This window comes from Mytilus californianus, unplaced genomic scaffold (genome assembly GCF_021869535.1).
Source record: "Mytilus californianus isolate M0D057914Y unplaced genomic scaffold, xbMytCali1.0.p SCAF_7, whole genome shotgun sequence".
Classification (NCBI taxonomy): Eukaryota; Metazoa; Mollusca; class Bivalvia; order Mytilida; family Mytilidae; genus Mytilus; species Mytilus californianus.
Window position 1 is genome coordinate 47,990,520 of NW_026262723.1, and position 14,090 is coordinate 48,004,609.

The window sequence follows — 14,090 nt, forward strand, 5'->3', positions numbered from 1 at the left end:
AAAACTTGCATTTGACCCCCATGTTCTATGTTTAATCATCTTGGTTGGCAGGCTGAGTCCTTGGACAAATTTTTTTAACTAGATACCCCAATGATGATTTTTTTGTTAAATTTGGCCCAATAGTTTCTTCAGAGAAGATTCTCGTAAAATTTTAACAGACGACAAAGGTCCCAAAGTGATGAGAAAAACTCACTTGAGCTACTTCTACATACCCATAACTTTGTGTTTTCAAAGGTTTTAATAATAAATTTGGAAAATGTATGAACTTATAGAACTTACCTGACATGATGAAATTGGCATTAAGATAGATATTAAAACATTAAGATTTTTTGTGCTTTTATTGACAACAATTATTTCACAGCATATAACAATAAATTACCATAACTGAATGATTTCTGGACTTATTTACAAATGTTTAATTTTTACAAAATACTGACATAATTTTATTGTTTTAAGCGATATCAATTTTACACTACCAAATAATTCAACTTACAATTTTGGACATATAATCTATTTTTGCATCTTTTATAACCTACAAGTTCAAAGGAAAAGAGTTTTATAACATTGCTTCTTTTGGTTACATTTATTATCCGTTTGGAACCAAACAAGGATTGTTTGTAGAAGACCTTCAATACATTAGGCATAAAAGCTTTGGGAAAGTGGTTTCAGAAAAGATGAAAATTGGAAAATTGTATGTATGATGGATGCCAAGTGGCCAGAGAACACAGTTATTTTGTATTTTTTAGAAAAAATATATGTGTACTGTAAATTCAGAAATTATTACGTGCATTTATTATTGCAATTTTTCAAGAAACAATAGTGTAACATCACAACATAGAAAGACACACTATAAAATATCAACTGAAATAGCTTAACTCAATCAAAGGACATATTAACACCATTGAACATACACTGAACAAATAAATTTGACCTATGACACAATGTAAATACAAAATAAATAAACTAAGGGAAGAAAAAGTAACATGTTATATCGGTAAGAAATGTTAAACAATTAAAGAAAAACAATATGCTCGAACAAAAATACCATCCATTTGCAATAACTTTAAACACAGGTAAATGAAAATAATTTTGTTGTCAGGTATACGTGTACAGTACCAATAGAGAAAGGAAATATTATTACAAAATAAATAATTTTGATGTTCATAGTACGAAGTGAAAATTTATAGTTATACTAAACACTTATAAAAGCTGGTATATAGACAAGATATAACCCTGAATAACATTTAATAACAAAAAAGCAATACAATTAGTATCAATAGGTCAAATAAACAAGAAAGTACGATTTGAGAGTCTGTTAGCCTTAAATCAAGATATGGACAATTTTATGTTAAGGGGGTCTTTATCTCAGCTTGACAGATACAGAAAAAACTCATTTTTCCAATGTTTACCTTTTTTCAACTGGACCATATATCACTACTTTACTTTTAAATTCATGACCCAATTTCTTTACCAGTAACTTCATCCCCCTACTTACTTATTTAGTTATTGTTTGTTACCTTGGTTTGTCTGTTCCTAATCTATTTACAAGATTTGAAAATCAGTAAACACTGTTTCCTTAATTTATGCATATATGAAGAACAATTTTAGAAGGTGCATGAAATCAATTTGCAAGTAACACACTGTCAACACTAGGGACTGAAAATCAAAGGAAGATAACTGTGTTCCCAGACCAAGTAATATCTAAAGCTTACCATAGGGGCCAGGTATATTTGTAAAAGTATTTTTAAAGGAAGTTTCAACTCTTCCATAGATTTTTTCATAGAATAACCTTTAAGTACAATTAATTTTGCAAATGAAAAAAATAAAAATTTCACAAACACATCATTTTTTTTTAAATGAAGAATTTTTTTCCAAATATATGAATCTCTGGTTACAAAAATAAACTACTGACTATTTCAAACAGTAAATATTTCCTGATTAACTTCATCAACATATCATTTACAACTAAAATTAAAACTTTTGTGTGCAGCTCAACTAACTGAAACAAAGAGTGCACACGCTGAAATGTCTTGCCTGCTTAAATGATCGTAATTGATTTTATTATTGACCCTTTAGAATCAAGGTACCATAAACTTAACAGTTTCAGGGAACCATGAAAATGAGGTCAATGTCAGATTAACCCTGCCAGACATACAGGTACACCATATAATCATTCTAATTAAAATTAGTACTGTTTATGTTAATATAGGTTACTTATTGCTAATTGTATCTGAGAAACTGACCTAATCACTTGGCTGATGTTGATCAATGAACCAAGAAAATAAGATCAAGGTCAGATGCACATATAAACCTAGCAAATCATTCAATACACCAAATATATATGACCTATTGCTTAAAGTATCTCAGAAATGGATTGATTGATTGCTGTCACCGACAGACCCCTCAAAAAGTTGTTGCAAGTGTTCTTAACATGCTGAGCATACACAAGGCATCAGATTTAATGTCACCATTCTGACAGGAAGAGGCTTCAAATTTAATGCATCTGTAAAGCAAAAGGGACACCCCACTTTCGCAAGAGTTTTACTGTCAGTCAAAAAGAAGAAGACCAAGATGACAATATTTCCAAATCGTAGTCACCCATGGGGTTTCAGAAATGGACCTTATAAAAAAAAATTCGTAAGGGTTCCGCGGAACCCAGTGTCTCGCCTACTTTTGCTGTTAATCGCAGGCTCAACAAAAATGAGGAAAAAAAATCAATAAAAATATTCCTTTAGATACTATCTTTTGATTGTAAGAAGCTTCTGTCAAAGTTTGGTATAAATCCAGGATAATTTATGAATCTAATAAATGTTTTAAAAACTTTCACTGCAGACTGTATTTAATGTTAACTGGAAGAAAAACTAAGTCCATTTATAAGTAAAATACGGATAAACAGGTACAAATTTTTACAAAATTTCCTTCTAGATACTAGCTTTTGATCATAAACAAGCTTCTGTCCAAATTTGGTACAAATCCAGGATAGTTTAAGAAAGTTATTAAAATTTTAAAAACTTTAACCAGAGTGAAAATATTGTTTCCTAACAGAAAAACTAAGTCCATTTATAAGTAAAATACGAAAAAAATGAAATTTTTTTTTGAACAACTTTACTTCTGGATACTATCTTATGATCATAAACAAGCTTCTGTCCAAGTTTGGTACAAATCCAGGATAATTTAAGAAAGTTATTAAAATTTTAAAAACTTTAACCACAGAGTGAATGTAATGTTTCCTGGCAGAAAAACTTAGTCCATTTACAAGTAAAATACGGAAAAACAGGAATTTTATTTTTAAAAAATTTACTTCTGGATACTATCTTATGATCATAAACAAGCTTCTGTCCAAGTTTGGTAGAAATCTAGGATAGTTTAAGAAAGTTATTAAAATTTCAAAAACTTTAACCACAGAGTGAATATTTGTGGACGCCGCCGACAACAACGACGACGACGACGCCGACGGAATGTAGGATCGCTATGTCTCGCTTTTTCGACTAAAGTTAAAGGCTCGACAAAAACTCAAAGTGATAACAACCATGAAATGGTGTCAAGGTCAGGTAATAGCTGTCTTTTGAAAATGTATACAATGCAATGATTCTACATTGTATATACCAAATATAATATTGTCAAATTTCTCATAATCACTGAAAAATTCCTGCAATATATAAACTTAATATTGTCCTGGGTTACAGGAGGGTTGAGAGCATAGGTATTTAACCTTGCCATATTCTGTACATGCCTTCTCAAGTAAGGAGCCTGTAATTCAGTTGTGGTCATTGGTTGCTGTCTGTTATATCCATTGTTAGTTTATTATTTTGACATAAATCAGGCTGTTGTTTCACAACTTGTCATGTTGCTGAACCATGAAAATGAGGTCAATGACAATGGACAAATGCAAAACAGAAAATGAGGGCATATGTATACTAGTTATGAGTTACTCAGTTCTTTTACCTCCTTAATATAAAGCTTTGTATACCGGTAAATGGTTCACGCCCTTGGCATTACCACAGCTGGATTTGAATCCATATGCTTGTATTCTGCCATATTCCTCACAGGCAAGACAAAATCTTTAAAAATTTAAAAAGTGGTATATTATATTTTTTAGAACACAATTACATGTGTATATATCTTTTCAATCATTATTAAAATAATCAGTAGTAATAAAGAATCACATTCTACATGCATAAATCAATAATGCAAAAACTATACATATCAATATACAATTTTTTTTGGGGGGTGGGTTATTAATCAAGATGAATTAAAGTACAGATAAATATCATATATACAAATAAACAACAGCACCATGACTTAATAATCGTTGCAATAAAATTTAAAAAAATAATTACATGTTATAAATGATATTTTTAAACTGAAAGAAAAAACTATTGGGTCCAATGAGCCTGAATGCCATACCTGGCAACAACATACATGTACAACATTAAAACTATTAGCAAACAATGGCAGCCATCTTTCTTCAAGTTAGATTGTGACCAGATATAATGCAGATCCAATTGGAGAACATTTAAAAACAAATTGTTTAAGTCAATTAAGTACATTGACCCTTACTATGTTTTATGTGTACTGTATTCTCTCGAACTACTCTAGTTTTCACGATGACAGCCTAAAGGGCAAAATGGATCAAACAATCACATAAGAAGCCAATTAACCATTTTTGTTGTGTTTGACTCATTTGTAGATCTGATCTTCCAGATTTTTTTACAGTTTCTGTGCATTTATCATAGTTTTTTTATGAGTCTAGCACTTTTTCAAAAAGGTGTGTTGTATTGTTACACTGTTTTACAACTGTCCCAGGTTAGGTAGAGTTGAGTATTCACATACATATTTAACCCAGCCAAATTCTTTATTTGCAATCTTAAGTCAGGTTATCCATAATATTTGTTTTTCATTTTATTGTAATGAATCAGATTGTTGGTTTTCACTTTTGAACTGTTTCATATGTTATCATCCTGGGACCTTTTACAGAATACTATACAGTTTGGGTTTTGTTCATTATTGAAGGTCTTAAAGTGACCTGTATTTGTTTGCACATCCTTGTCCTTTGGTCTTTTGTGGATAAGTGACTTATTGATTTATTGACAAATCCACCATAAAGTTAAGAAATGGGTCCTTTTACAACTCAGTATCAAATAGCAGCACATCAATCACATAATTCAATCCCTGAAGTCAATATCTTACAGGCATGTCCAACCTAATCATTTACAGTCAATGATTAAAGCACCAAATCTACATACCAATTTTCATCAATACAAATGTTAATTTTTTAAAGATATTTACAGTATAAAATAAGGAGCTGATATAATTAATATAATTAATATAAGACATGTATAATTAAGTTTTCTGTTTTTAGATACTGCAATGTCAGCAAAGTAAAGGCTCTAAGCAGATCATATCATTCATAGGTAAAAAATGTGCAACATTAAAATTATTAGTAACAGGGGGGGGGCATCTTCCACACACTAAGTATGATTGATGCCAGTGTTGATCTTAATCCACTAATTATATTTTGATATTACTAAGAAAGCTATAAAAGACTTAATTGCTTCATAACACAATGTTCCAGTCTTCCAAGGAAGATTTGATATCATCTGTTGTCAAAAAATAATATTAGAAATTGGCAAATTCTATGTTTTGGTAATGGTACCAGCCATCACGCAAGTAACAAATCAAATTAGCAAGTACCCAATTTCATACAGAAGAAGAATCTGTGCAATTTTTGTTTGATAATGTTCAGCCACTTTCAAGGAGTTGAAATTAACTAATTAAAGTTCATACATGAATGTACATATAACATATACCATTTAATCATTTTAATAATAACATTTTATTTTTTTGTTGTCCAAGCTTAGATTCAACTTGGCCACAGATCACAGAAATTACTTAATATTTCCTAATTCTATCTTAAGATTTGTCATCATCAGATACTGTTCCTGCTGGTAACAGGGCACCAGAGCTGTGGTTACTACTGAAACTTGATCCCTCTGTGCTGGACCCCGTACCAGGTAAGGATAGTTCACTGCTAACTTTCATTGGCTCATAACCATGAGTGTCTTTATTGACTGCTCCCTCGCTTTTGCTGAGACCTTTAACATAAGTTATTCTGTTGACTGGTTTCTCTTCTGGTGAAGAACCAACAGGGTAACAGTCTGTTGGAATATAGCCATCACTGTCTGCATCTGTTTCTGTTTTTTTACCTGTTTTAAATAAATTTACAAAAAATGAAGTTTTATACTTTTAACAATTATATCTTTTCTGAATTCTTTACAGCAGTAATTATTATTTCTCCACTCGATTCAAAAGTCAATATTTTAAATGGAAGATACCAGTGTTCTCCCCAGGATTTTTTGGATAGCACCAGGGTAACGCGTGTGGACTGCTTGGTGAAACGATTCATACAATCAGTTGTGTCGCGTCGCGTCACTTAGCTATATTTCTAGTAACTGTAGTTTTTATGTCTCCTGTTTTGTTTTAATGCTGTGGTACTGTGTTATGTAGACATTGAAAATTATTGGTAAAAAAGAAGTAAATCAATAAACAGTTTGACATGTATACTTTATATTTTTTTTAAATAAATAAAACATGATACATTACAAAATATTCATCTAAATTTAAAGTTATTAAATCTTTTATAAAATCAATGATCAATAACAATAAAATATCATTCAAAAGAGAACAAAAATGTTCATTTAAAAAACTTTCTTATTTCTAGAATGAAAGATGTTGTATTGTGAAAGGATTCCTGTCATAAGGAGATATAAAATTAACAAGAATAAATATTGTATTATTATTTGAACCAGTTTCTATCTTAAATTTTAATAAAAAGAAATTTTTCATAAATTTCAAATCATTTTGCCTTAGATTTCATGTAAATATTAACTTTTCTTGTCTTAGTAATAATCAAACATAGATACAGACTTAATACTGCACTGAAATCTAAATCTTTTTTTGTCATGATCCATTTAAAAAGAATTCCTAAATCTATAAATTTATCCTAGTTCTATAGATCTATAAGTAACCCTATTCAATGTCAACAACTAAGTCTCCCTATTTTCCCGCCTAAATGACAGGAAGTAGATATAAATAGATTTAACATGTGCTTATGGATACAATTTGCAAATCACTTCTGTTATTCATTAATTATCATATGGATATAGATATCCAGTTTGAAGGTACAGTCATGCATTTTATTTATAAAATAGAATAGATTGCAGTTAATTGTAAATAATCTTGGGTATTCTATGTGAACTAACTGGGTCATGTGATCCGTCCCCTTTGAATTACTTGTTGACAGATACTATGATAGTTTGAAACCAGAATATCATGCAATATAAACTATGTCAAAATTAAAGATAATTTGGCCATGGTTTAATTAGAGACATATAATACTATTACATAAGTATTGAGAAGTGTATAATGGTCAATTATACGTAATGAGCCAACTTTATAATGTACAAAATGTGTACCGTCGTGTGTACAAAGTATTTGCCGACTTGTCAGGTGGTGAGTGAAGCCATAAAATAGTTATCTACGATCATAAAGTTATGATCTCTTAATTAAAACACAAAAGAATCATTTTACAAGTGTTAATTACATTGATTAAATCCAATCAACAAAGGTTAACCTCATAAAGGTAAATCGATCACGTGGTGTAAACAATCTGAACTGGTTTGAACTGGTCAAATTTCACCTGGAATTTTATACCGCTCGGAAAAGATTTAACAAGTCGTTTAAAACTTTACCGATTTTCGATTTTTTAAACTAAAAATTTTAGCACCACAGAGAAATATAATACATCGCGGTAAGAATGATACCACCACGATAAAAAATTATACATCGCGGGCCCGCTGTCCTTTAAGGCCCTGGGGAGAACACTGGATACTGAGGAGGAATTCAAAACCCATAAGTGGAATAAAAACAGGCAACACCATGGCAAAACTCAAGGTTCTGAAGAGTCTGTGTAGCTCACCTCTTTCAATGTGCATCTTGAACAATGACAACTCTCCAAAACTGTAAACTAAAATATAATTTATGACTATAACCACTTGTTGATCGTATCTTGCTGATTAATCTTACTGTTTCTCTTTATCTTCTTAATTTTTGTCCAAAATGAAAAAAAATGGATAACAATCGTAATATAAGGGCAATAACTTCTATAAGTAGTCATCTCACATTTTCCACTAGTTTGACCTATTTGTATGTCTTGTCTTGCTCATCATTTTTGCTGTTTACAGTTTTTCTGTATCAACCAAAAATGGCAAAATAAGTAAAATCATCATTAAAGGACAATACCTCCCATAAGCAGCTGACTGACGATTTCAGCAGTAATTGTCTTTTTAGTAGATCTTGTCTTGATGATCATTTTTGTTCTCGAAGTTTCTCTCTATCTATTATTTCTTTCAAAATATGGTAAAATTCATCATTGAAGGGCAATAACTCCTGAAAGAAGTTGTCTGACAGTTTTTATGTTAATGCATCTTTCCAAAGTTCTTTTTTTATCCATGTCGGCCATGTTATTTGGCTTGCAGGATCATCGGACATATTTGTTTAAACTAGATATTTTTTTAAACTAGATACCCCTATGAAGATTGTGCAAAGATTGATTCCAACTGGCCTAGTGGTTTCAGCAGAGAAGAATCATGATGATATATGAAAAAGAAGGACTTCAACTTCATGGAATAGTAAAGTTGAAGTCATCCTTTTGAAAGTTGGTTGACAGTTTTTGAATATTTGTTTCACAGATGACGTCACAGTGTTCTAATTTTGTTATTCCTATCCAAATCTGATATCACTGAAAGGAACTCATTACCAAATTTGTACATACATGTGCTGCATTACAGGTGCCACATGTGGGACAGGATATGCTTAGTCTCCCAGTTCACCCTGACATTACACGTCGAGTTGCTCAGGCTGTAGTTTTCAATGGTGTATTTTGTTAACTGTTTTTTAAAAAGACTTTCTGTTGTATTTCCTTTTTACTATGGCATTTTGTCAGGTGTCTTCTAATTATCAGTTATCTGCGTCTCCTTTCTTAAACCAAAATTATTTTATGAAAAAACACTTCATCTAAAAAAGCTTTTTGTGTGCATTAAAAAAATAGAGGCCAATAAATAAATTGATCTACAGTGCCAAGATCCAAATACTTTTTTACCTAAAGCAACCAAAAGAAAATAAATGGAGAATGTGTCCATGGGATATAGATGATGCACTCGCTTTTGGCATATAATGTTATAAAGGGACATAACTAGAGAACTGTAAAAGTGACGTCACCAAAATCCGAACTTGATCTGAGTTTTGTGGTTAGAAGCATTGTGTATAAGTTTCATAACATTTGGTGTTAGAGAATGGTAACGAAAAATTCATAAATCTTAGAACTGTAAAAGTGATGCCACCCAAATTTTAACTTGACCTGTGTTTTGTGGTAATAAGCATTTAATACAAGTTTCATAACATTTGGTGGAGGCAAACTATTAAATCTTCAAACCCACCCTTCCTCCAAATCTTTTATCAAATTTTACTTGATGTTACTGTCTACAAAGGAACTCTGCTGTCCTTTTTAAAGTTGTTGCAAAGAAAAATCTCTGGGATCAAAATACTGTCACCGGTTTCAAAATATTTGCCTCAAGTTCAATGTATTCCCCTCTTTTCAGACAAAAGACAATTGACTGACTGATCTGGTGCATGTTTTGGTCAGACAGCTGAGAGGGACTGGTAGACAGGGGCAAAACAGTATAAACCCTCCCCTCCTCCTTTGGAGTGGGAGTTTAATTATCAAAGGTACCATACATACATGAACATATATGAACCAGTACCTGTGATTATAAGCATGTACTTGATTGTAGACAACATCATTTAACTGTATTCAACTCTATATTGATTTAATTACCCTTAGTCAAGCATGATAATTTTGATGTGGGGAAAAAAATGGCGCCATAAATATTGCAGTAAGGGTATTTTTTCGCCATATGAAACCTCAGCTAGATCCCTGCATACTAGTAACTTATAATTTATATTTATTTTTGGTTATTTTAAAGACATAACATATAAATTTGTCAAAATTCTTCATTTAAGGGCCATAAATATTTGTAATCAACTGATGGTTTCATAATATCACTTTCAAATGATCATGTATTGCCAGATTATCGCTATTTTACGAAATTTTCATTTGATCTTACTGACTGATAATTTCCATTGTCAGCACAGTAGAGTGATATGAAAAATTATCGCTAGAAACTAAGGGCGCATGTGCTGTTGTCAATGAAATTAACAACATCGTCATAGTTAAAATAGCGATAAACAGATTATCATTGGTCATCTCATCTCGATTGCTTTTCTCACTTTCGCCGTACCGGCTCAAGCGAGAAAATCAATCTCGTTGAGATGACCAACGATAATCTATAATTATAGTATTACTTTAAACCAATTTATTCATGTGGATAATTTATTTCACTATTTATCCTTTCTAGCTGACTTTGGTGCAATTTATTTCTGCCATTTTCTACCTTTCTTGATGTATTTTCATAAGGGAAGAACAGAGTTTTTCAACTTCTTTTTCTAGTGCTGAATATGTAAAAATAAATCACTTTTATTTAATTAGTTTACACTTTTCAAGTAAATATAAAAAATGTTAAAATTGATCAAAAATCCTAATCAAGGGGAGTCAACAGAGTTTTCACATAGCATGTCACTTTGTGATTTTGAAATATGTTGTAGATCTAGAAAAGTACTTTGAAAAATCAGAAAATAAAACATAGGTTACCATGCTTGTTTCAAAGAAAATGAGGTTCAAAATTATTTTTGATTGGTAAATTGTGCAATCATAAAATTTCAAATATGAAGTCCTGTGCTAACATTCCGTTATTATGACATCATCATCACACAAAACAGGTAAAAGCAAAACGTTGAAAGTTCATTAATGTGTAAGTGATTTAATTTATCTCTCCTGAAACTGTATCATTCGTATTATAATTTTTGTAGAATTTTTTTTGCTGATCATTTATGTGTTCACAGTATCTTTCTATTTATTATATTTTTCAGTATATTTGACTACCTATTGGTTCATCATCGTAATCAGGTTCTGGTTCTTGCTCAGCTTCAGATGTATCTTCTCTCTCATCATCTGCTAAATCTTCTGTGGAACATCTGGTTCCTGTTATAGGGTGTGTTTTCATGTCGTAATCACTATCTGCCTCAGACTCGTTCAGATCATATACTCTTAATTTTGTAACATCTGGTGTGCCCTGAAATAATGTACATTACTAGATAAGGCATAAAAAGCTTTGACAGACATAAATTTTCAATAAGTATAGTGCATTCTTTTTTTCCTGAGGAGGGGTGGAATATTTAAAATTTGTTTGGCTGTTACTCTGCTTGTAATCCAATGATTTCATTTTCAATTTCTTGTTTATGCATTAATCTATTTTATGACAATTTTTTGTTGAATCATACTTATTAAAACACTGCACACACCACAATGATTTCCCTGCTTGACTGATCATCAATGAATTTTTATTGAATGTCTTCAAGATAAAGGTTTAATACAAGCATCATTTAAACTAATCATTATCAATGATCCATATAAATGAGGTCAAGGTCATAGGAATCATGAAAGATGGAGGTGTACACTTTACAATAATTCCAGACACCAAATATAGTACCAAATATAGTTTACCTAATGCCTATAGTATTTGAACAACAGACCAAACTATGAAAACTGCTTTTACCAATGAACCGTGAAAATGAGGTCAAGGTCATATGAAACCTGCTAGACTAACATGTACATCTTACAATCATTCCACACACCAACTATAGTTGACCTATAGCTTATAGAATCTGAGAAACATACCAGACAAAAAAAAAACTTAACATTGATCATTAACCATGATCAGCATCCAAATGTCTAGCATTTTTTATTTGTTGCAAGTCATGCAAGTGGGACAACAAAACTGCTTCTATCTATTCTATTAAGTAACTACATTGTGGTTTAAATTATTATAAAAATTTCAGATAGAGTGAAGCAGTGAGTAGCTCCTAACAACGAGTATTAGGCAACAGTTTGTACAACATTGTCATGAAGATATTGAAGATGTTCGCATGTCATGCTTTCAACTTTTCCTAAATATTTTGTAATTCCTGGAGCAAAATTAATATTTTAAATTTTGACAGCATTATCAGCATGATCAGTGTGCATTATTACCTCAAAATGTAAGAAGCAATTGTGTATTCTTGTTCAATGTTCAACAATCAATAAATGCAAGCATAAATTTCTGAATTTACAGTACCTTTCTTTGTCCTATTTATACATTATTTCCTGTCAAATTATCATCAACCTATCTCATGATTTGCTGCCAGTGTGTCTTAAGTTTTGTATTGTTTCTGTACATTGAGTTGCAATTTATAACAATATCAAATATAATTTGTAAGATTTCTTTGCCAAATATAGTTAAAAATTTGTACATATAACCATGAAGAAGCGTTCTTTAATGTGGTTTTAACAACATGTAGCAGAGAAATTGACCCAAAACAGTGCTAAGGCCCATCTTGAACTTGCACAGAAAGGCTGTGCATTTTTCCTTATTTAAATCTTAACACTACATAGGACATGGTATAAACTCTCTGGTGTCATTTACAGTTACAAAATACCATAAAATGATTTTATGCATCAATAGAGAAAAACATTTTGAAACTGGAATTTTGTATTGGGTAACAACCCTTGGACCATTACAGACCCACCAAAAAGAGCCATATTAATATCAGCCTGGCAATGTCATCAGTACACATGCTTATTTATCCATACAAGGACCGATTTATTCATATAAGGGCTAATTTTTACCCCATTTAAATAACAAACTATATTGACTCTTCTATTTTTCATACCTTGCTCTCAAGTGTATCAGAACTGTAATCATTGGAGACATTTACAACCTTGGATTCATCTGTACTGTCTGGGTCTTCTGAGAATCTACCAAAGTAAGCACAAATTTTCAACAAGTGTGATTTTGTGATACATGTAAAATAAAAGGAAAGATTAAATTTTAACCATTAACAAATATCCAAAATATGCATATTAACCAGTACATATACTAGGTGAATGATTTTTTTAGCTTCTTTTTTCTACTAAAATAATTAATCAAAAATTAAAAAAAAAAACAGTCAAAATTAAAGATATGGATTAAATAATTATTACTAGAATTTTTTAGAGACTACCAGGTTCGAAAATTAATACCACCAATTTTGATAATGTAGAACTACCTGTAAATGGTGAAAACAAGAAAAGGCTGATAAACACACTTTAAAATAAATCAATAAAATGCTCTGCATGGCGCAGCTTGATACGACCGCAGAGGTCGAACCCTGAACAGTTGGGGCAAGTATGGACACAACATTCAAGCTTGATACAGCACTGAATTTGGATTGTGATTAAATATTTGACACAGCATAGGTTTCTGACACAGAATGAACGTGGTCTAAGAACTTAAAATTTTTTAATTTACCTATTCAAACCATATCATTATTATTTTCTTATATAAATAAATCAGAAATAACCAATTTAAAATGGAAAATTTTAAAGACAAAAAAAAGGGGGAAAAAAATCCCCCCCTCCAATTTTTTGAACCCCCTTATGATTTATCACCCCCAAACTCAATCACAGCCTTCCCTTTGTGGTATGGTACCTTGCAGTACAATTTCAGAGAGATCCATACACTTGAACACAAGTTATTGTCTAGAAACTAGAAAATGTTTGTATTTGGCCCCAGAATCCTAAACGTTTAGGGCAATTACCCCCAAAATCAATCACAGCCTTCCCTTTGTGGTATGGTACCTTGCAGTACAATTTCAGAGAGATCCATACACTTGAACACAAGTTATTCTCTGGAAACTAGAAAAATGCTTATTTTTGTCCCCTTATTCCTAAACGTTTTGGGCAATTACCCCCAAACTCAATTCCAGCTTTCCCTTTGTGATATGGAACCTTGTAGTACAATTTCATAAAGATCCATACACTTACACACAAGTTATTGTCTGGAAACTAGAAAAATGCTTGTTTTTTCGCCCCTTTTTGGCCCCTAATTCCTAAAATT

The 14,090-nt window shown here is 31.4% G+C and overlaps 1 protein-coding gene across 1 annotated transcript in view; it reads right to left on the reverse strand.

Annotated features, from left to right (window-relative positions):
- Positions 1-319: 319 nt before the first annotated feature.
- The window catches only part of LOC127709710 (probable E3 ubiquitin-protein ligase MGRN1), a 42,243-nt gene continuing 28,472 nt past the window's right edge, over positions 320-14,090 (reverse strand). The window contains exons 12-14 of the mRNA XM_052215371.1: positions 12,886-12,970; positions 11,060-11,249; positions 320-6,206 (exon numbers count right to left, since the gene is read on the reverse strand). Of these exons, the coding sequence (XP_052071331.1) occupies positions 5,914-6,206; positions 11,060-11,249; positions 12,886-12,970 (568 nt within the window). The 3' untranslated portion in view covers positions 320-5,913. The remainder of the gene's footprint in view (positions 6,207-11,059; positions 11,250-12,885; positions 12,971-14,090) is intronic.